The 23,067-nt window shown below is 40.0% G+C and overlaps 1 protein-coding gene across 2 annotated transcripts in view; it reads left to right on the top strand.

Annotated features, from left to right (window-relative positions):
* ndst3 (N-deacetylase/N-sulfotransferase (heparan glucosaminyl) 3) overlaps positions 1-23,067 on the top strand; it is a 391,475-nt gene that overhangs the window by 338,812 nt on the left and 29,596 nt on the right. For both annotated transcript variants that reach the window (XM_034187550.1, XM_034187551.1), the window contains exon 13: positions 9,189-9,291. In XM_034187550.1, the coding sequence (XP_034043441.1) occupies positions 9,189-9,291 (103 nt within the window). The remainder of the gene's footprint in view (positions 1-9,188; positions 9,292-23,067) is intronic.

Below are 23,067 nucleotides of genomic sequence, written 5' to 3'. Positions count from 1 at the left end.
TTTGGCTTTGAACTGGTAAATGTTTGGACATTGTTTTAAATTCCATTCTAAACTATTCCACAATCGCACTCCACACACTGAAACACACATACTTCTTCTCATGGCTCTTACAGCTTTTGGTATAAGTTTACCATTTCCCCTCAGATTGTAGCCACCTTCCCTTTCTATAATTTGGGCTTGAATGTTGACCGGTAAAGAATTTTTACTGGCTTTGTATAGCAGTTGAGCTGTGCAGAAATCCACCAAATCAATTAATTTCAATAATTTAGACTGTAAGAAAAGTGCGTTTGTGTGTTCCAGGTAGCTTGTCTTGTGGATAACGCGTAGTACACGCTTTTGAAGTAAAACCAATGGCCTTAGAGTACTCTTGTAATTGTTACCCCAAACTTCTATAACATATGAAATGTACAGGGCATTATAGTTGAGTACCCACTTTGCTTTATTTATAATAGCTATATTTTTGATAACTTTCTTTTGTATGTAATTAATGTGGGATTTCCAGTTTAATTTCTTATCTATTATTATTCCCAAAAATGTGATTTCTGTTACCTTTTCTACTTTACCATCAATAGTTATAGATATATTTGGATTTTCCTTGCCGTTACCAAACATCATTACTTTAGTTTTTCAAGATTAAGTGACAGTTTATTATTGTGCATCCATATTTAAATTTTTGCCAATTCCTCATTTACAGTGTTTATAACATCGTCATAATCATCATCTGCATAGAAAATATTTGTATCGTCAACGAATAAGACTAGTTTCAGCAGTGCAGATACATTAAAGATGTCATTTATATACAAATTAAATAAGTTTGGACCCAATATGGAACCCTGTGGCAGTCCACATGTGATAATTTTACATGAAGATTCATACTTACCCATCTTTACGAACTGCTGCCTCTCAGTTAAATAACTTTTGATCCATTCCCATGCTACCCCTCGAATCCCATACTTTTCTAATTTTTCTAGTAAAATTGAATAATTAATTGTGTCAAATGCTTTTTTTTAAGTCAATAAAAACTCCAATAGCATTTTTTTTTCTTTTCCAATGAATGTGCAATTTCCTCTACAGCATCAATAATGGCCATAGATGTAGATCGTCCAGGTCTGAAACCATACTGACCTTCATTTAACAGGCAATTTTTTTCTATAAAATTTTCAAGTCTGTCATTAAATACTTTCTCAAGTATTTTTGAGAATTGTGGGAGGAGAGAGACAAGTCTATAGTTAGTAAAGATGTGCTTGTTACCAGTCTTAAAAACTGGAATTACCTTAGCAGTTTTCATTTTGTTTGGGAATATCCCATTTTGCAGTGAAATATTACAAATATAAGTTAATGGTTTTGTTATGCCATCTATGACTTTTTTTTTTTACTAATCTCATATCTATGTCAAAACAATCAGTGGAGCATTTATTTTTACACTTACGAACAATTTCTTTAATTTCTGTTTCATTTACTCCTAAGAGAAAGATACTTTTTGGATTTCTTTCAATTAGTGATTGACCTTCATTGCTTGCAGGGATTCCAGCCGCTAGATCTGGTTCCACATTTACAAAAAAACTCATTAAATTTGTTCACCACATTTTGCATATTATAATTCTCATCATTTCTGTCAATAAAATACTCTGGATAGGTGTCCATGATATCTACCTTATCTTTAAGTAATCCATTAATTACATTCCATATTCCTTTAATGTTATTTTTGTTTTGATTCAATAACCTTTCAAAAACAACTTCCTACTCATTCTTAGTATTGTGGTCAACTTATTTTTGTATACCTTGTATTTTTTTTCAGATTCCATAGTTTTAACTTTCAAAAACTGTTTATATATATATATATATATATATATATATATATATATATATATATATATATATATATATATATATATTTTTTTTTTTTTTTTTTTTTTTTTTTTTTTTTTTCTTACAAGCATTTTGTAGTCCCTTGGTCATCCAGGGACATTTGACAATTATGTTCTTTCTTTTATATATTTTCACAGGGCAATTTTTATCATACAGGTTACAAAAAAATTCATGAAACATGTTATAAGCCTCATTAACATCCCTTTACCTTAATACACCACTCCAGTTTTGAGTTGATAAATCATATTTCAATGATTCAATACATCTTTCAGATAGTAATCTTTTGTAAATATCATTCTGAGTGTTTGTGCTCTTCATATTCCCATGTTGATATAAAAAAAACAGGTAGGTGGTCAGTTATATCACATATCATTAGTCCACTTAATTTCAATAATTCAATGTCATTTGTGAAAATATTATCGATAAGAGTAGCACTCTGTAATGTGATTCTACTAGGCCTGGTAATTGCAGGAAATAAGCTCATACTATACATACAGTTAATAAATTCATCTGTCATCTTATGTCTATTGGGTTTCATTAGGTCTATATTATAATCACCAGTGATATACATTGTACATTTTTGAAGCTTTGTAGGTGGAATTCTTTCCCATTCTTGCTTCATCTACGACTTCAGTTGTTCAACAGTCCGGAGTCTCCATTGTTGTTTTTTACGCTTCATAATGCACCACACATATTCAATGGGCGACAGGTCTGGACTGCAGGCAGGCCAGTCTAGTACCCGTACTCTTAAACTATGAAGCCAAGCTGTTGTAACACGTGAGAATGTGGTTTGGCATTGTCTTGCTGAAATAAGCAGGGACGTCCCTGAAAAAGACGTTGCTTGGATGGCAGCATGTGTTGCTCCAAAACCTGGATGTACCTTTCAGCATTGATGGTGCCATCACAGATGTGTAAGTTGCCCATGCCATGGATACTAACACACCCCCATACCATCACAGATGCTGGATTTTGAACTTTGCACTGGTAACAATCTGGATGGTCTTTTTCCTCTTTTGTCCATAGGACACAACGTTCATGATTTCCAAAAACAGTCTGAAACGTGGACTCATCAGACCACAGCACACTTTGCATCTGTCCATTTCAAATGAGCTAGGGCCCAGAGAAGGTGGCAGCGTTTCTGGATGTTATTGATGTATGGCTTTTGCTTTGCATGGTAGACTTTTAACTTGCACTTGCAGATGTAGCGACGAACTGTGTTAACTGACAATGGTTTTCTGAAGTGTTCCTGAGCCCGCGCGGTAAGATCCTTGACACAATGAAGTTGGTTTTTAAAGCAGTGCCACCTGAGGGATTGAAGGTCACAGGCATTCAGTGTTGGTTTTCAGCCTTGCTGGTTATGTGTAGAAGTAGAGAAGCTTGAATCTTCGACTGGACTGGGTTGCTTGACGCAAGAACGTTTCGCTTCAAATTGCAGAAGCTTCCTCAGCTAAAATTCTTGCTCTGGTGGTCTGACTTCTGTCTTGACTCTTGTAGAGAAGAATAATCAAGAAGTCACAAAAGCTGGAGTTTTAAACCTAACCAGACCCCTCCTACTGAGAGGCAGACTGCTATAGGCTAGTGACTAAACAATAGCTCTAATGAGCACCTATTGTGCTCTAGTTAGCACCCTCCTAATGACAGGGCAGCTGTCCCTCTCCTGATGGCTCCCTTGATGACTCTGCTGATGACATGAATGACTCATTACCATGAACAAAAGACTGAAACTGCTTTGACCTGAGTACCCTATTGTAAACAGGGGATAAAGCGTGTCTCAGACCCCCTCCCCAGTTAAGGCTAGGTTTCAAACATTTCACATAGAATGCCTCCTTGACCCCTCTCTCAAACCATTTCTTGTCTCTGGCTAATATTTTAACTTCCTTGTCCTCAAATGTGTGGTTAGTGTCTTTAAGGTGGAGATGAACTGCAGACTGAGGTCCACTGGCGCCCTCTCTGCGGTGCTGGTATAGCCTTTGGTGTAAAGGTTGCTTAGTCTCACCTATGTAGTGTTCATTACAGTTATTATATATACAGTTGATTATTCTGATATACAGTTTATTCTATATACAGATTATTCTATATACAGTTGATTATTATATATACAGTTGATATACATATATATTATATACGAGGTCTGTGATAAAAGTAATGGACCTTATTATTTTTTTCAAAAACCATATGGATTTGAATCACGTGTGATTACATCAGACATGCTTGAACCCTTGTGGGCATGCAAGAGTTTTTTCACGCCTGTCGGTTACGTCATTCGCCTGTGGGCAGTCTTTGAGTGAGGAGTGGCCCACCCTCTCGTCGTTTTTTTCATTGTTTAGGAATGGCTCAGAGACTGCTGCTTTGTTTGATCAAAATTTTTTCAAAACTGTAAGGCACAACTGAGTGGACACCATTCGATAAATTCAGCTGGTTTTCGGTAAAAATTTTAACGGCTGATGAGAGATTTTGCTCTGGTAGTGTCACCGTAAGGACGGCCCACGGTGCCTGACGGCGATCTGCGCTTTGAGGCGGCAGTGTCTCGCCATTTCAAGTTGAAAACTTCCACATTTCAGGCTCTGTTTACTCAGTAAGTCGTCAGGGAACAGAGAACTTTCAGAAGAATTCGGCATGAGGAGTTTATTCGGACATTCCATTGTTAACGGACATTTTGTAATGAAAGAACGTGCGGGCAGAGTCGCGCGGGGGGTCGCGACAGGAAAAACACCTCCGTTGGAAACCTTAACGGGCAAGTTGGAACATGACCAAGCTGTTAAACAATTTCTCAGTTACTCACTTGTTGAAAGCCATCAAAAGCCGCCTGAATTTTACAAATGGTTTTCAACACGGAGGTGTTTTTCCTGTTGCGGCGCACACAGATTCGCCGAGTCGTTTCCGTGACGACTCGGCGAATCTGTGCGCACGTCTTTCATTAAAAAATGTCCTTAAACAGTGGAATATCTGCATAAAGTCCTCATGCTGGCTTCTTCTGAATCTTCTCTGTTCTCTCACAATGTCCTGGGTGAATTAAGCCTTAAATTAGGATATTTTCAGGTCGAAACAGGCCGACAACGGCGCCTGGAAGCGCTGCGCGATGTCCCGCACAGTGGGAAGTCCTTACAGCGACAGAAACACCCCATAATCTCTCATCAGCCATTAAACTTTTCACCGAAAACCAGCTTAATTTCTCAAATAGTGTCCACTCGGATATTCCTCACAGGTCCAGAAAAAATGTTGATAAAGCAACGCGCCGTCCGCAGCGGCTATTCAGACAAAGAGATTCCGACGGGCGGGGTGGAGCACTCCTCACTCAAGGCCTGCCCACAGGCGAATGACGTCACCGACACGCGTGAAAAAACTCACGCATGCGCACGAGGGTTCAAGCTTGTCTGACATAAAAACATATGAATCAAATCCATTTATTTTTTGAAAAAAATAAAAAGGACCACTTTTTTCATCACAGACCTCGTATACAGTTGATTATTCTTCTCTACAAGAGTCAAGACAGAAGTCAGACCACCAGAGCAAGAATTTTAGCTGAGGAAGCTTCTGCGATTTTTATTTTTTTTTATTTTTAATAAATCTGAAAACTTTTCTCATGTTGTTATTATGGGTTGTTGTGAGTACAATTTTTTTGACGGAAAAAATAAAATAGCCAAGTGTCCTCTGTGTGCGTGTATGCCTTCATATGTGTGTATGGCTTCAATTACAGAGAAACTAAGAAGAGCTGACATTTTCCGATCGTATGCTTATGTTGCTCAATTTTCCATTTTGGCGGTGTTCATCCTTGACCCAAAATACATAAGCATACCAAATGGCAAATGTTAGCTCTCCCCAGTTTGTCCATGGTTGAAAATGCATGCACACTTTTATTTTTATGCACTCACAAACAGATGTGACAGAAAACATCAAACGCTCTATTCTTCTCACTCATGGTAACAGCACAGTGACACTTAACTAAACTGACTAAACCAACTGAACTACAAAAAAAAAGTAAATCAGTAACACTAACAACACTGTTAACCAACATGAACCGCAATAACATTTAAAACCAGCAAACCCCAAGCTCCCATGGTGCATTACAGCACAATGTCCATTATTCACTGTTGTGAGCTAATATCCCTAATTTCACCAAATTATTAGTCCTGTCAACTTTCTGTTTTCACAGCATTCATCCTTGACCCAAAATTCATAAGCATACCAAACAGCAAATGTGAGCTCTTCCTAGTTTCTCCGTGATCAAAGCCATACACACGCATGCATACACGCACACAGAAACCACTTGACTATTATCATATTGATAACATTAATCACAATGATATTAATAATAAAGGATTATTAACCTGACTGTTGGCTCTGTCGATCCCATAAGATCATGGTTTCAAGGCCTGAGGTCATCCATCCTGCTCCAGAAGGCTTGTTGAGTTGCAGCGCCTGATGTGGCTGTACAGGCCGATGCGGGACCGGCACGGTCTGCTACAATTGCTGCAGGTGTAATCTGTCAGCTGGATGTCTATGGTAGTGGGTGCTGGCTGGAGTGTCTGCTGTCGATCGAGCCTCCTCTCCCCCCACCGAGCCTCTCTCCTCTCTTCCGCTTCACTGATGATGGTTCTGGTGGTGGACCACCACCCGGTGCAGTCTGCGGCTGCCGACTCCAAGTCCGAAGGGTTGAAGCCTCAGGTCGCTCTCAGGTCGTGTTTGCAAACATCTTTGAAGCGAATTGCAGGTCGTCCTTTTTGCTCTGGAGCCTGTGGCCAGTTCACCATACAGTACATCCTTTGGGGTGTAGCCGTCCTTCATTCACGTGACATGTCCGAGCCAGCGCAGGTGTCTCTGGGTCAGCATGGCAAACATGCTGGTCATCCCTGCCTTGGCCAGGACATCAGAGTTGGTGACGTGGCCCTGTCAGGTGATGCCAAGCAGTCTTAACCAAGCGTGAGGCTAATAATTCAGTTATTATGTGGCTGTTCTGAGCTGTGTTTTCATGTTGGTGTTCATTTTGTATGTCCACTTCGAGCATGTTTCCTTTTAATTTTTCCAGTTCAAACTCATCAGTGTAATAAAAGTCGCTCGAAAAATGGTCCTCTTCATCACTCATAATTTCTTTGTTTGCTTTTTGTTTTGTTTTATTTTGCACCATGAAAATTGTAAACAAAGTCACAAATCTGATAAATTTCTCTGGGCCGATTGTCATGGTAACGGTCTGAAATGTGAAAATATCTGACCGGAAATCACATGCATGTGAATCTAACCGTGCGTACTGTGGTAGCATACAATCATAGTGTGTATATAATAATAAGAACCAAAAGAATTACTAAATACATTAAGACTAAATTAATATTAAAAAATATGTAATTAACAGGAAATAAAAAGGTTGAGTTCTTCCTTTAAAAATTGTTGAGGTCTTAAGTCTAAGGTTCTAAAAACATTCTGGACTCACACCATTACAACTCATTATAGAAACTTATCATAATTTACTACCACCCTTGAAAAATGTCAGCTGCCTATTTTATAAACACTACCCAATCTAGAGCCCGTCGATCCCCACGGGCAACATGCTCATTTTTGAATAAAGCTGTAACATTAAAAAATGTGGAAAAGTGAAGCACCGTGAATACTTTCCAGATGAACATAAATGACCAAAAACCTGGTCTAAAATCTAGTACACTCTGCAAACAGCAATGCACAACAGTGCATCATAGAAGCTGAATTCCATATTTTAAGCATGGTCTGAAATGAAAATGTAGAATGCTGATAATATGTATAACAACCCAGGCTTTGATATAAAACAGATTGCAAATACTAATAACACACACTAACATGAACAGAAAAAAGAAATCTCACTCAATCTGTGCCAAAGTGTATGATCGCGCACATGCCAGAGTACAACAGCAAATTTACAGTTTGACAGACTAAACAGTTTTTAACTTACCTTAAAAAGGTGGTATCAGTGATGGGTCGTTTTTTTCCCATTTTTTAAGGAATTTGTTTGTGGCATCCTTCTCAAACCCCAGCTCATAGACACCCCCCCCCCCCCCCCCCCATGTGCACATAGCCATACATGATGGTCAGTGAGTACTAATCACGCATAAAGGATGAAACAAGTGTTAAAAGATGCAACATTCACATGCATCTGAATCTAAGTGCCTTAGCAACTTCCAGCATTATGTCTCTACTGCCAGCTGATCTCATGTGCATGCTGTGTGCAGAGATCCATTTCCTCAACAGAAAACCTCACACCTCTCATATGTGTCCATTTAATACCACAGCGTTGTTCACTTGATGCTCTCCACTTTAAAGGCGCTGAGCTGACACTGATGATTGATATAACGTTAGGATATTGATGAAAAGTCACACAATATAATGTAGCACCATTCTTTTTTCAGAGTTATGTTTATGATCCAGCATCCATCCTATTATGGATCTATGAATGCATGTGTCTTCTCTACTGTTTTTATGAAATTGTGTTAGGCTCAGGGCAGCGTGGTGGCTTCATGGTTATCATTGATTGCTACCTTACAGTAAGATGTTCCCAGGTTTGAATCCAACCGGGTCCTTTCAGTCTTGTCTTTGCATGTTCTCCCTGTGATTGCATGGGTTTCCTCCCATGTCCAAAGACATGCAGATTTGGTGAATTGGAAACTTTAAATTGATTGAAGGTGTGTTTGAGGTTGTCTGTATGTGTCTGCCCTGTAGTAAACTGGCTGCCTGTCGAAGGTATGCTCAGCATCTCATCCAGTGACCACTGGGATAGGCTCCAGCCCCCTATGACCTTTAATTGTAATAAGGGAGTTGAAAATGTATGAATGTCAACCCTAAATATACCCATGACAGATCAACAAGATCAAGCCCAACCCTTTGTGCCCAGAGCCCACCTGTGCACTCAGTTTATGCACTCTCTTGATAGCAGGAACAATGTGTACATGCCTCAAAAACATTTGCACCATGTGCTGTGTGCCCATCTTAAACACCATAAATTAATTTGTGTTGTTTAATTCTTCAGTTATGACTACAACTATAAGGACATTACATTGCTGTCTTTGCCAGGGAAGGTGCTTGCAAGGATTATAGGATTCATTCTGGCTTCACTCCCAAGAAGTCAGCTGTCAGCTGGGTTACAGCCCTGTAAATACTCATAGAACAGGGTGTGATAGGTGTTAATAGGTTGTAAATGCAGCATTGTAGATCATCTTGAACTATGACGTTGTATGACATGCTCCCAGACTTGGTTTGAACTCCTCAGAAGTATAACACTGCCCTGCGAATACTTTTAAAATTCATTTTCTCTTTACATTAATCTGTATTTCTTTCTGCCTCACTCTCTCTTTTCTCAGGTTTGACCCCCAGAAAGGTTTTTGGTGTCAACTCCTTGAGGGAGGAAAAACTAAGTGTTTGGGGAAAAGCAAAGGAAGGAAATACCCTCCGATGCAGCCCGAGGTATGGCCAGACTTATTAATTAATTCCAAAAAATTAAAATGGATGTTTGTGGGCCATGTTTCAAGATAGCTGGATGTGGAGTGGTAGAAACCAAATAGACCAACACTGAAATGAGGAAAATACACCACACCGGCAAAAAATAAATAAATAAATAAAAAAGAAAGAAAAAGAAAAAACAGCAACCTGACTGACAATGACGACCCGCAGTCCTCGCAGTATCTGTGGCAAAATTTCCCACTGGAGCCGGCACAGAGGTAGAATCTGTCAGCCAACCAGGTCCAGCCAGAAAGTTACAATCTAATTATGAGGACTCAATAGTGACACCCATGAGAGAAAGGATGGGAGATTACCATGGAAAGAGGAAGTCAGAAGCAAAAACAGTCCATAAATCTTTGTTTCAGCTCCTGATTTTTTCCAGGAGAAACTGCAATCAGACTTTTCTTCTCACATGAATACATAGAAGTAGAATATATCTTCACATGTACAGTGTGCAGGCGAATGGTGGTGTCACCTCTAATTAAACTGCATTTGAGCATCTACTGGTGGGTCAGAACAAGAGCACAGATGAGGAGGGAAAACAAAGAGAACACCAAGGAAGAAAAACAAAGGAGGAGATGAGAGGGATGCAGCCATTGTGAAAAGAACATAGTAGATCTTATGCATCATTCATTTAGTTTCCTCTTTGGGCACTTTATAGCATGCGGCACGTAAGTCATGCCAATATCTGACACCCAACGGGCTACCTCTGTCATGCAGAAACCTCATTTGGAGGCCTGAAATGGGGTATAATGGGTGGTAAAAGTAGTATTGTAGTTTATTTTGAGCTACACTGAAGGTTTTCAGCAAGTGGAGACAAACTGTGATACACAGCAGTGAATAGTTGGATGTAACATGCAGATATGGGGTAATGTTTGGCCAAATTCAGGAAATTCAGGACATGAACAATACAAGTGCAACTCGAGCACGGTGTGGGGAACTGTGGGAAGAGCATGTGTGGAGCAGAATAATATGAGAAGGTTGACCATCACATTATCTGGGGCTCCATCTTGCTCCACTGTCACGTAACAGACAATAGAGACACATGTCTCACTGGACTGCACATGCGTCTTACTTTATTTTTATTGTATATGCTATTTTATTATTATTTCATCAGTGCCTCTTGAAATAAATATGATGTTTGGCTAAAACGTTCTGCACCCAACAAGATCATTTCAATAACAAGCAAGACGTTGAAGTGAAACTGGTATGAGAATAATCCTTTACTTATTGCCTGTTGCAGCAACAAACAGTTTTCTCCTGCAGTTCCAGCCATGTGCATAATTACCTTCGGCATAACAGATGCACAAATGTACATGGACATGAATTTGAAACAACATGCTGTCACTGGAGTCCCCACGGAGGAGAGTTGTGCACCCATGGACATTCATCTGTGACTGATTGTAAAACACCTGAGTAGATCCTTATCATTGATTGGTGGTTTATATGTCACATGACATGGATTATTGCCATTGTGCCATTTGCCATTGTGTTCCATTTACTGTGCAGTTTTGGTGCTGTTTAACATGCAATTTTGTTACTATATGTGTTGTGCTATTGCATGCCGCGACCACCAGGCATGCTCACACTAGCAGCGACAGCCCTTAGCTTAAAAACAAACATGGCAGGGTTTGTTGTGGTGACAGGCGACAATTTGAACGAGCTTATTATTATTATCAGTAAACCTTAAACCATCTGGAGGCATTTGTAGTATTCGCTGGGATGTCTCTACCTGTACACCTCTACCTGTACAAGTGCTGTCAGATGAAGAGCTCAACAAATTTGTGTCACAATTTTTTGTTGGACTGAGGAAAGCAGACAGCAGTCTGTACACAAAGGAGTCAATACATGGCATCAGATATGGACTACATCATCAGGATTATTCTTTACCTACTGTATCTGAATATTTTTGCAAATTGACTGAGAACAATTGTGGATTTGATTGGACTGTTATTTAAAGTTCATGTTGGAGTATTTGGACCCTCTTGACCTCAAAGGACCAACAACGAAAATGTATGTGGCTTTTCTCTTGTCTATAAATTAAAAGAACATCAAATGACATGGATCTATTTAAGGCATTATATAAAACAAATAATGCATGTTTTGTCATTTGTGTAATGGAAAGCATATTTCATTCGGTGAAAGATGGAACGTTCCATTCATTGAGGTGGTGTTGAATGCAATATTCCATCTTTCACCGAATGAAATATTCTTTCCGTATTACTCATAAACATTCATTATTTGTATATTATTATCACTTTACCGAGGCGTTGCTGGGCCGGTATCGTAGATTTACGTCGACGGTATCTGGCTATACCCGCCCGCTGTGCGTAAACAAATGACGTCATAGCGGGCAGCCCAAGAACTGTCCGCAGAGGAGAAAAAAAACTGTCCGCAGAGGAAAAGATGAAAAAGCGAGAAGTGTGTTTTGGTCCCAATATGGATATTCCGGATGATTTTTCTCATAGATAGCATGACAATGAAGAGCAGCTAAAGTAGCCAGCTTGATGAGGGAGACCAGCGTGCGCCAGACAGCGCAAGACATGACAAAAGTGAGCCAACTTTTTATGTACGCGCTACGTGTTGTGTATCTCAGTAAAAAGTGATAATAATGCAAATAACATGCTGTTATTGTGCGGTATGCATTTTTCTGAGTCCCTATGTCCATCCCGTCACCCGCAATGACAGCTATTTGCCCTCGTCTAACTCGGGCGAATAGCTGTCGTTTTGGGTGACTGGGCATGGACGTCGGGCCTCTTGAAAATGCATACCGCCCTCCAAAAGCATGTTATTGTATTAATATTGTCTAATATAAGATAAGATCAGATAAGATAATTATAGTGGGCGATTTTAATATCCACGCAGATGCTGAGAATGACAGCCTCAACACTGCATTTAATCTATTGTTAGACTCGATTGGCTTTGCTCAAAATGTAAATGAGTCCACCCACCACTTTAATCATACCTAAGATCTTGTTCTGACTTATGGTATGGAAATTGAAGACTTAACAGTATTCCCTGAAAACTCCCTTCTGTCTGATCATTTCTTAATAACATTTACATTTACTCTGATGGACTACCCAGCAGTGGGGAATAAGTTTCATTACAGTAGAAGTCTTTCAGAAAGCGCTGTAACTAGGTTTAAGGATATGATTCCTTTATGTTCTCCAATGCCATATACCAACACAGGGCAGAGTAGCTACCTAAACTCTGTGAGTGAGATAGATTATCTCGTCAGTAGTTTTATATCCTCTTTGAGGACAACTTTGGATGCTGTAGCTCCTCTGAAAAAGAGAACCTTAAATCAGAAGTGCCTGACTCCGTGGTATAACTCACAAACTCGCAGCTTAAAGCAGATAACCCGTAAGTTGTAGAGGAAATGGCGTCTCACTAATTTAGAAGATCTTCACTTAGCCTGGAAAAAGAGTCTGTTGCTCTATAAAAAAAGCCCTCCGTAAAGCTAGGACATCTTACTACTCATCACTAATTGAAGAAAATAAGAACAACCCCAGGTTTCTTTTCAGCACTGTAGCCAGGCTGACAAAGAGTCAGAGCTCTATTGAGCCGAGTATTCCTTTAACTTTAACTAGTAATGACTTCATGACTTTCTTTGCTAATAAAATTTTAACTATTAGAGAAAAAATTACTCATAACCATATTTGGTTAGATTCTTTCTCTCCGATTGTTCTGTCTGAGTTATTTTCATTAGTTACTTCCTCCAAACCATCAACATGTCTATTAGACCCCATTCCTACCAGGCTGCTCAAGGAAGCCCTACCATTAATTAATGCTTCGGTCTTAAATATGATCAATCTATCTTTATTAGTTGGCTATGTACCACAGGCTTTTAAGGTGGCAGTAATTAAACCATTACTTAAAAAGCCATCACTTGACCCAGCTATCTTAGCTAACTATAGGCCAATCTCCAACCTTCCCTTTCTCTCAAAAATTCTTGAAAGGGTAGTTGTATAACAGGTAACTGATCATCTGCAGAGGAATGGTCTATTTGAAGAGTTTTAGTCAGGGTTTAGAATTCATCATAGTACAGAAACAGCATTAGTGAAGGTTACAAATGATCTTCTTATGGCCTCAGACAGTGGACTCATCTCTGTACTTGTTCTGTTAGACCTTAGTGCTGCTTTTGATACTGTTGACCATAAAATTTTATTACAGTGGTTAGAGCATGCTATAGGTATTAAAGGCACTGTGCTGCAGTGGTTTGAATCATATTTATCTAATAGATTACAATTTGTTCATGTAAATGGGGAATCTTCTTCACAGATTAAGGTTAATTATGGAGTTCCACAAGGTTCTGTGCTATGACCAATTTTATTCACTTTATACATGCTTCCCTTAGGCAGTATTATTAGACAGCATTGCTTAAATTTTCATTGTTACGCAGATGACACCCAGCTTTATCTATCCATGAAGCCAGAGGACACACACCAATTAGCTAAACTGCAGGATTGTCTTACAGACATAAAGACATGGATGACCTCTAATTTCCTGCTTTTAAACGCAGATAAAACTGAAGTTATTGTACTTGGCCCCACAAATCTTAGAAACATGGTGTCTAACCAGATCCCTACTCTGGATGGCATTACCCTGACCTCTAGTAATACTGTGAGAAATCTTGGAGTCATTTTTGATCAGGATATGTCATTCAATGCGCATATTAAACAAATATGTAGGACTGCTTTTTTTGCATTTGCGCAATATCTCTAAAATTAGAAAGGTCTTGTCTCAGATTGATGCTGAAAAACTAATTCATGCATTTATTTCCTCTAGGCTGGACTACTGTAATTCATTATTATCAGGTTGTCCTAAAAGTTCCCTGAAAAGCCTTCAGTTAATTCAAAATGCTGCAGCTAGAGTACTGACAGGGACTAGAAGGAGAGAGCATATTTCACCCTTATTGGCTTCTCTTCATTGGCTTCCTGTTAATTCTAGAATAGAATTTAAAATTCTTCTTCTTACGTATAAGGTTTTGAATAATCAGGTCCCATCTTAACTTAGGGACCTCATAGTACCATATCACCCCAATAGAGCGCTTCGCTCTCAGACTGCAGGCTTACTTGTAGTTCCTAGGGTTTTTAAGAGTAGAATGGGAGGCAGAGCCTTCAGCTTTCAGGCTCCTCTCCTCTGGAACCAGCTCCCAATTCGGATCAGGGAGACAGACACCCTCTCTACTTTTAAGATTAGGCTTAAAACGTTCCTTTTTGCTAAAGCTTATAGTTAGGGCTGGATCAGGTGACCCTGAACCATCCCTTAGTTATACTGCTATAGACGTAGACTGCTGGGGGGTTCCCATGATGCACTGTGTGTTTCTTTCTCTTTTTGCTCTGTATGCACCACTCTGCATTTAATCATTAGTGATTGATCTCTGCTCCCCTCCACAGCATGTCTTTTTCCTGATTCGTGACAATATCACAAACAAATACATGAATGTATGTTTCGTGCTTCTGAATGCTGTGAGACTGGGTTGGTCAGATAAATCACAAAGAAATTGACAAAGGCATTGCAGTGGCTCAAATCTTACTGCACCTACAGTACAGTCCAGATCTTGCGCCCTCCAACTTTTTTCCTTTTTCCCAAGCTGAAACAACACCTGAAGAGACACCATTACAGTACAGATGCAGAGGTAAAAGCAATTGTGCATCACTGGTTCTGAGATACCAAGAAATGCAAAAACATGTCCTACATTGGCATATGTGCAATGTATGCCAAAGGGAAGGTGGCTACATGGATACATGGAAATATAAGGATACTGCCTGATAGAGAACATTCCAAGCTTTAAGCAGATATGTAATTCATGTAAGTATCTTGCTTGTTACTTCACTTAGGAGGCAGAACTTGAACATTGATTTGGTTGCTGTTATTTTATGCCAGGCTACAGTGTAAACTAAAGTTAAAATACAATGCAAATTGTGTTATTTGCAAAGTGAGTTGTTCCCATGCAGAGGGGCGAAAATGACCAGACCGGGCAATGAGCACAGTGCTGTGTGTGTGTGTGTGTGTGTGTGTGTGTGTGTGTGTGTGTGTGTGTGTGTGTGTGTGTGTGTGTGTGTGTGTGTGTGTGTGTGTGTGTGTGTGTGTGTGTGTGTGTGTGTGTGTGTGTGTGTGTGTGTGTGTGTGTGTGTGGGATTGTTGTTTTAAATCATTGTTTTGCAGACATCTTGTGTTGTGAAGACATTTTGGTAGGTCCTCACAATGTCAAAGGGCCATTTCAGTGTGAATATTTGCTTTTTGGGTTATGTTTAGAATTACGTGCATTAAGTCTCATCAAACTACATGGTGTGCAATGATACAAGTATCACAATGATACAAGTATGCAATGTGTGTGGGGGAGGGGGGTCTGTGCATTCAGAAACGCATCATTCACTGACCTCTCTAAAGCTCCTCTTGTAATATTACTTGTATATACATCTATAAGCTCATGAACAGCATGCCACATTCTTCAGTAGAAGACAGTTGTCCGATTAGGGATGGGTATTGATAAGACTTTATTGATATTGATGCCATTATCGATTCTGCTTATTGATCCAATTCCTTATCAACTCCTTTATTGATACCTCTTGTAAATTTTCTGTGTACTAAAAGTAGACTTTACAGGTTTTCTATGTCAACAACATTTTATTGAGTCTTCAAATAAATAAATATGAAACTAGTCACTGGATCCTTCATCTTTGGACATAAATAAAAATAAACAAAAGCATTTCCTTTTAGACATTTTGGCATGAATGTCTCTCCATACTGGATTCTGACTGGACTTTATTGTTCTAATTTGACTCGGCAGAGAGCCACGCAGTGTTTGGAGCAGAGGACGATTCTTGTTTCTTTCTCGCAGCAAGACAGGCGTCCCAGTTAGTGACTTTAATCCTCACAAAACCACCACCTGCACAAAAAGTTTTGAATTCTAGAAGCTCTGAAATGCAATCTGGGGCTTTTCCAGCCAATAAACTGCAGTGAGTGCAGCATCCATTTTGGGGAGAAAAAAAAACAACTTTCCTTATTTGCCCTATTGACGTTTCAAATCTCGCAAAACTTCGGATATTTCACCACGCTGCGAGATTTCAGTAACACTGAGAACTGCATTGAGACGCTCTGATCACGCTGCACTTTAACCGCTGCACACGGACAACAGCATTAACATCGCAACATAAAACTATTTTTATATTGTGCCTAAAACTCTCATGAATATATTCTCTGGGTTTATAGATGTTGTTATTGCATTTGTTTTATGTAAACATGCGAGAATCACAGGCTGTCTTTCCGTTATTTTCAATGGGAACTGTTGTGAGCTCTGCTCGCTTCCTGATCATGTCGTTCTGGGGGAAAGTGAGGTTTGCTCTTTAACTGTAATTATTGTTCTTCACAACACTGTTTATCCTCTTTGTTCCAAACTAATATATAATATGTCTGAAATTCGGTTTGCATTTATTAAATTCCACGCAGATTAAACATAGCAGACACGTATTATTTGTTATACAAGGTTTGTTAGAAAAATATCTGACCTTTTTATTTATTGCAAAAACCATATGGATTTGAATCACGTGTGATTGCATCAGCCAAGCTTGAACCTTCGTGCGTATGCGTGAGTTTTTTCACGCCTGTTGGTTGCGTCATTCAGATGGCTTTCAGGGACCATTTTATGGGGATTACACAGATTAAGGAGTGCTCCAGCCGGTTTAAAGACCGCCCACAGCGTCTGAGAGCGCGGCAAGCTCCGAGCGCCGATCGACAGGCTGACACCCCACTGAAACAACCAGATCATTTCCAACCTGAAGGCTTTGTTGATCCGGGACGTCGTCTGACTTCCACAAAAAAGGCATAAGGCGTGGATATCAGCACTTTTTTTGGCACATTCCACTGTTACAGGAGTTTTTTTCATGGAAAAAGAAGTGGACGGATGCGCCACCGTGCCGCTCATTGCGCGGGACAAAACCACCTCCGTGTTGGTCTCACAGGATGGCTTTGAGATGGATTTCAGATGGCTGTCGGTGGCTTTTTAGTCGTGTGACTATCCGAGAAATTGTGCATGAGCTGGACATGCCCCAACATGTCCTGTGAGGCTTCATCACGGCGTTGCTTTGCGCCATGCGGCTCCGCCGCGATGCGCGGAATTCCTCCGCATGTCTGTCTCAATGTGCCGAAAAAGTGCTGATGTCCACGTCTTCCGCAATTCCTGTGCTAGTCAGAGGACGTCCCGGATAAAACACAGCATTCAGTTTAGAAATGAATGGCACATTCCACTGTTACAGGAGTTTTTGTCATGGAAAGAGGAGCGGAGGAATTCCGCGCGTCGCGGCAGAGCCGCATGGCGCAAAGCAACGCCGTGATGAAGCCTCACAGGACACGTTGGGGCATGTCCAGCTCATGCATAATTTCTCGGATAGTCACACGACTAAAAGCCACCGACAGCCGTCTGAAATCCATCTCAAAGCCGTCCTGTGAGACCAACACGCAGGTGGTTTTGTCCCGCGCCATGTGCGGCACGGTGGCGCATCCGTCCGCTTCTTTTTCCATGAAAAAAACTCCTGTAACAGTGGAATGTGCCAAAAAAGTGCTGATGTCCACGCCTTCTTCCCTTTTTGGGGAAGTCAGACGATGTCCCGGATCAACAAAGCTTTCACGTTGGAAATGATCTGGTTGTTTCAGCAGGGTGTCAGCCTGTCGAGACACTGTGGGCGGTCTTTAAACAGGCTGGAGCACTCCTTAATCTGTGTAATCCCCATAAAATGGTCCCTGAAAGCCATCTGAATTTTCCAAATGGTGTCCACCTGGAGGTCTCTCACAGTTTCTGGAAAAAAATTGATGCAGCAAAGCTCCAAATCGTTCAGACATTTATTTGCAATAAAAATCCGACGAGAGGGGTGGACCACTGCTCACACAAAGCCTGTTCACAGGTGAATGACGCAACCGACAGGGGTGAAAAAACTCACGCATGCGCACGAAGGTTCAAGCTTGGCTGATGCAATCACACGTGATTCAAATCCATATGGTTTTTGCAAAAAATATAAAGGTCCGATACTTTTCTAACAGACCTCGTAATTGTTTTAGCAAGTTTTCAGGGTATCATGCATGCCAGTCTCTTATTAACGTGACGAAAAGCACAAAAAAATTACATTTTTGTCATATAATATTAATTTACAATTGTCATCATGTGGATTCTCTGTATGTTGTTTGACTGCAGTGACTCTTTGGCACACAAGGGATTATGGGATACGTCAATAGGGCAAATTCAAATTCATTCCAGTAGTATTCTGCACTAGGATGCAGCAGTTTTCTTGCTTGGCAAATAGTTCTGGAGGAAATCACTGAAGAACTGAACAAATATGGTTTAAAACTTAAACAAAACAGGGATGAGAAGATGTAAGAGTCATTAGGTGTTCATAAGAAACAGTTCTTTCTTTCTTTCTTTCTTTCTTTCTTTCTTTCTTAATTTATGTTCATTGTTAGTTGGTTTTATATTTTCTGTTGTGTTTTTCATCAGGTTCTTTTTGTCTCTTTCTCTAAAATTGTATTGTAGCATTATTAGTTATTATTATTACTGTTATTGTTATTGTTGTTGTTGCTGTTATTATTGTTATTATTAATATATAAACAAAAATAAATGTAAAAAATATTACAATTTGTAATACATTTGACTCTTTTACAACAACAAACGCTGTGCCATTAATTATTATACAGAAAACAAATGCACACAAATGTGCTGAGATGCAAACAGCTTAATGCTAACTTTAACATTGAAAATGCCATAGACATGCTAACGCATTAGCATCGGTCCTTTTTTTAAGTTATAAAATACATCTATCAACTATTTCAGAAGACCATAACAGGTCGGTTTAACATAAAAAAGGTAAATATTACTCACAGACATATGCTCTTTGAGGTTTTAGCAGGGAAAAATTAAAATAAAGCAAAATAAAACAAAGAACCAATGAAGCAGCGAGTCAGATCAATGCTTCATTGCTTCAAGCTTGAAAGAAGAGCCGCGCTGCAGAAACAGTTGAATACAGACCCTGTAGGGGTTCTGTAATCGACGTAGAAACATGATCATTTTCCTGACAAACACCCCCAAAAACAACAGTCACTCACTCTAAAGGACTGATAAGGAAATCATAAAGCAAAAAGGCTATTGATGTCGGTGGATCAAATCATTTCTTAATGATAGCCAAGGAGAACTGGTTCTCGATACCCAAACCTATTTCAGATGTTACCAGAAATATTTATCTTTGTGGAAACTCTTGTTATAATTGCAGATGTGCATAGCCTGTGTACCATCGTGCACACATGCTCAGAAGCATTCGTGTCATGGGGGTGCATTTAGTATTGTTTGGGGTCGGCACTGATCTGCTGTATAATAATATGAGACATGACTTTAGGCTGCTAATGTGTGTAATAACGTGGCCTGGTTTCTTCATTTTTGGAACCAGGAAGGCAATCACTGCTGAAAATCTGCAGTGGGAGACCAGCTTTAGTGGTCATTAAGTCCTATTGAAAACAAAGTTATCTACAGATGGTGGCATGTCATTAATCACTCTCAATGTCTTGTTTACCCCAGATGTCTTTCTGATTTGCCCTTCCTTTTGCATTCTGCTTCTGTCGCTTCTTACATTGCCCCCGGCATTTCCTTTGGTTCCTTAGTGCTCTTTCTTTTAACTCATATATATTTCCCTCAAAAAGTATTCAGCCCTGTGGGCTTTTACTTTTAAGAAAGTCAAAATAAATTCCTCAACATCTGTTTGCTCATTATCCATATTAACTAAAAATATACCAAAAACAATATTACTTAAATATTCAGACGCTTTATTAAAACATGACTAAATGCAGCCATGTCACTCTGTGCTCACCTGATCCCATGAAACCTCAAAAGCTGAGCAGACTACATTTGGGTAAGTACTTGGCTGGGAAACTGGTATCAGGAAAAAAATAAGTAAGAATGTAACACCTGTCTGCATTATATACTTGTATACTTTATATATTTGACAATCTTAGTGATTCAGTGTATTTGCCAAATGCCAATGCGGATCTGGCTGTATCCGCTGTGGCGATCCCAAACAAAATGGGAGCAGCCAAATGGACAACAACAAAGTGATTCAGTGTATTGTAATGCACAGTGAATAAATTTCCAGTGTCACAGTATTTCAGTGCCTGTAAGACCCAATATTGCAAATTTACAACAATTTTTGTTCTACTCAAAAAACCTACATTGTATATATATTTTTTTTTTTTGGTTCAACCATAATAACATACTCATTGGATTCTACTGTTTGGGCTCACAATGCCATTGAGTCATGTACGAGGGCTGTCAATAAAGTTACGGTCCTTTTTATTTTTTTCAAAAACTATATGAATTTCATTCATATGTTTTTACGTCAGACATGCTTGAACCCTCGTGCGCATGCGTGAGTTTTTCCACGCCTGTCGGTGACGTCATTCGCCTGTGAGCACTCCTTGTGGGAGGAGTCGTCCAGCCCCTCGTCGGAATTCCTTTGTCTGAGAAGTTGCTGAGAGACTGGCGCGTTGTTTGATCAAAATTTTTTCTAAACCTGTGAGACACATCGAAGTGGACACGGTTCGAAAAATTAAGCTGGTTTTCAGTGAAAATTTTAACGGCTGATGAGAGATTTTGAGGTGATTCTGTCGCTTTAAGGACTTCCCACGGTGCGAGACGTCGCTCAGCGCTCTCAGGCGGCGTCATCAGCCTGTTCAAGCTGAAAACCTCCACATTTCAGGCTCTATTGATCCAGGACGTCGTGAGAGAACAGAGAAGTTTCAGAAGAAGTCGGTTTCAGCATTTTATCCGGATATTCCACTGTTAAAGGAGATTTTTTTAATGAAAGACGTGCGGACGGGTCCGCGCGTCGGCTCGCAGCCGCCGCGACGCTCCGCCACAGGAAAAACACCTCTGCTGGAAGCCTTAAGGACAAGTTGGAACATGTCCTGCTGTTAAACAATTTCTCATATACTCACTCCACTGAAAGCCATCAAAAGCCGCCTGGATTTTACAAATGGTTATCAACACGGAGGTGTTTTTCCTGTGCCGCCGCACCGCGTCGACTGCGTCCCGACGCGCGGACCCGTCCGCACGTCTTTCATTAAAAAAATCTCCTTTAACAGTGGAATATCCAGATAAAATGCTGAAACCGACTTCTTCTGAAACTTCTCTGTTCTCTCACGACGTCCTGGATCAATAGAGCCTGAAATGTGGAGGTTTTCAACTTGAACAGGCTGACGACGGCGGCTGAGAGCGCTGAGCGACGTCTCGCACCGTGGGAAGTCCTTAAAGCGACAGAATCACCTCAAAATCTCTCATCAGCCGTTAAAATTTTCACTGAAAACCATCTTAATTTTTCGAACCGTGTCCACTTCGATGTGTCTCACAGGTTTAGAAAAAATTTTGATCAAACAAAGCGCCAGTCTCTCAGCAACTTCTCAGACAAAGGAATTCCGACGAGGGGCTGGACGACTCCTCCCACAAGGAGTGCTCACAGGCGAATGACGTCACCGACAGGCGTGGAAAAACTCACGCATGCGCACGAGGGTTCAAGCATGTCTGACGTAAAAACATATGAATGAAATCCATATTGTTTTTGAAAAAAATAAAAAGGGCCGTTACTTTATTGACAGCCCTCGTATTTGTGTATAAAGGCCCCCTGATGCTTGCACGGCTTTGATGCACCCACTTGCACGCACTGTGTCGTAAAGAGTAAACTCATCTTTAACAGGTGCAGACTGAACGTGAGAGGGGTGCTGACGTGCGCAACTGCGCAAAGAGAATTTTGAAATGTTACAAAAAAACTTTCACGCATAAATGTTGTGCAGCGTGGCGCGATCTAGTCGCCAACACAACATGCAGCTTGTCAAGTTGAGAAAAGAAGTGAACAGTGTGAGTGATTGCGTCAGCGCACCGCATCAGAGTGCAGCTCCTCTGAACGATTAAAATGAGATGTTAAATCTATCATAAACATATTTTTAAAGCTGCACACAAGAAGGAAAGAACATGCAATTGTTTTACCAAGCCATGACAATGTAAACATGACAAATTACATTTTTAGACGGCTCCAAAGGCTTCCTCCACTTCGCTCAGTGCGCTGAACAGCTGATGTTGGAGCGCTCCTCTGTGATTCAGGAAGCAATTAGAGGTGTTTTCAACATCCAACTCGCAGAGAAAATGATTAATCCACCACAAAATAATTATTTTATATACGCCGCATCATCCATCAAAGTTGTGCAAGTGTCAGGGGGCCATAATGCCTGCCCTCATGTCAAGAAGTCACACAACCTCCAGATTTTTGATTGAGCATCATCACTTTGATTTGCTGGACTGTTATTGTTGTTGTTGCTGTTATTGTTGTTATTATTAATATATAAACAAAAATAAATGTAAAAAATATTACAGTAAGTAAAATGCTTTACTTTTTTTGTGTGTGTGTGTGTGTGTGTGTGTGTTTATTTCAGTGTCTACATCATGTACATATGTAGTTATTGCGGAACACGTTCTTTACATTTTATCGAGAGCTTCTTTTGTAATTGTTGCAATATTACAATGTTGGGTGAATGTGGTAGTCAAAAGAACCCTGTTTTTGAGAGGAACATCTTGAGAGGAAGTTCAGTTAAAATTTTCCCAATATAACTTTAAACTACAAATTTTTTCCACATTCTAGCCCTTAGCCTTATATTGGCTTACATATATTATTGTATTAGAAACTAATGTAACAAAGGTACATAGCCACA

Source organism: Thalassophryne amazonica, chromosome 15 (assembly GCF_902500255.1).
Source record: "Thalassophryne amazonica chromosome 15, fThaAma1.1, whole genome shotgun sequence".
Classification (NCBI taxonomy): domain Eukaryota; kingdom Metazoa; phylum Chordata; class Actinopteri; order Batrachoidiformes; family Batrachoididae; genus Thalassophryne; species Thalassophryne amazonica.
The sequence above is the reverse complement of the archived record's forward strand: the minus strand, read 5'-3'. Positions and strand labels throughout refer to the sequence as shown.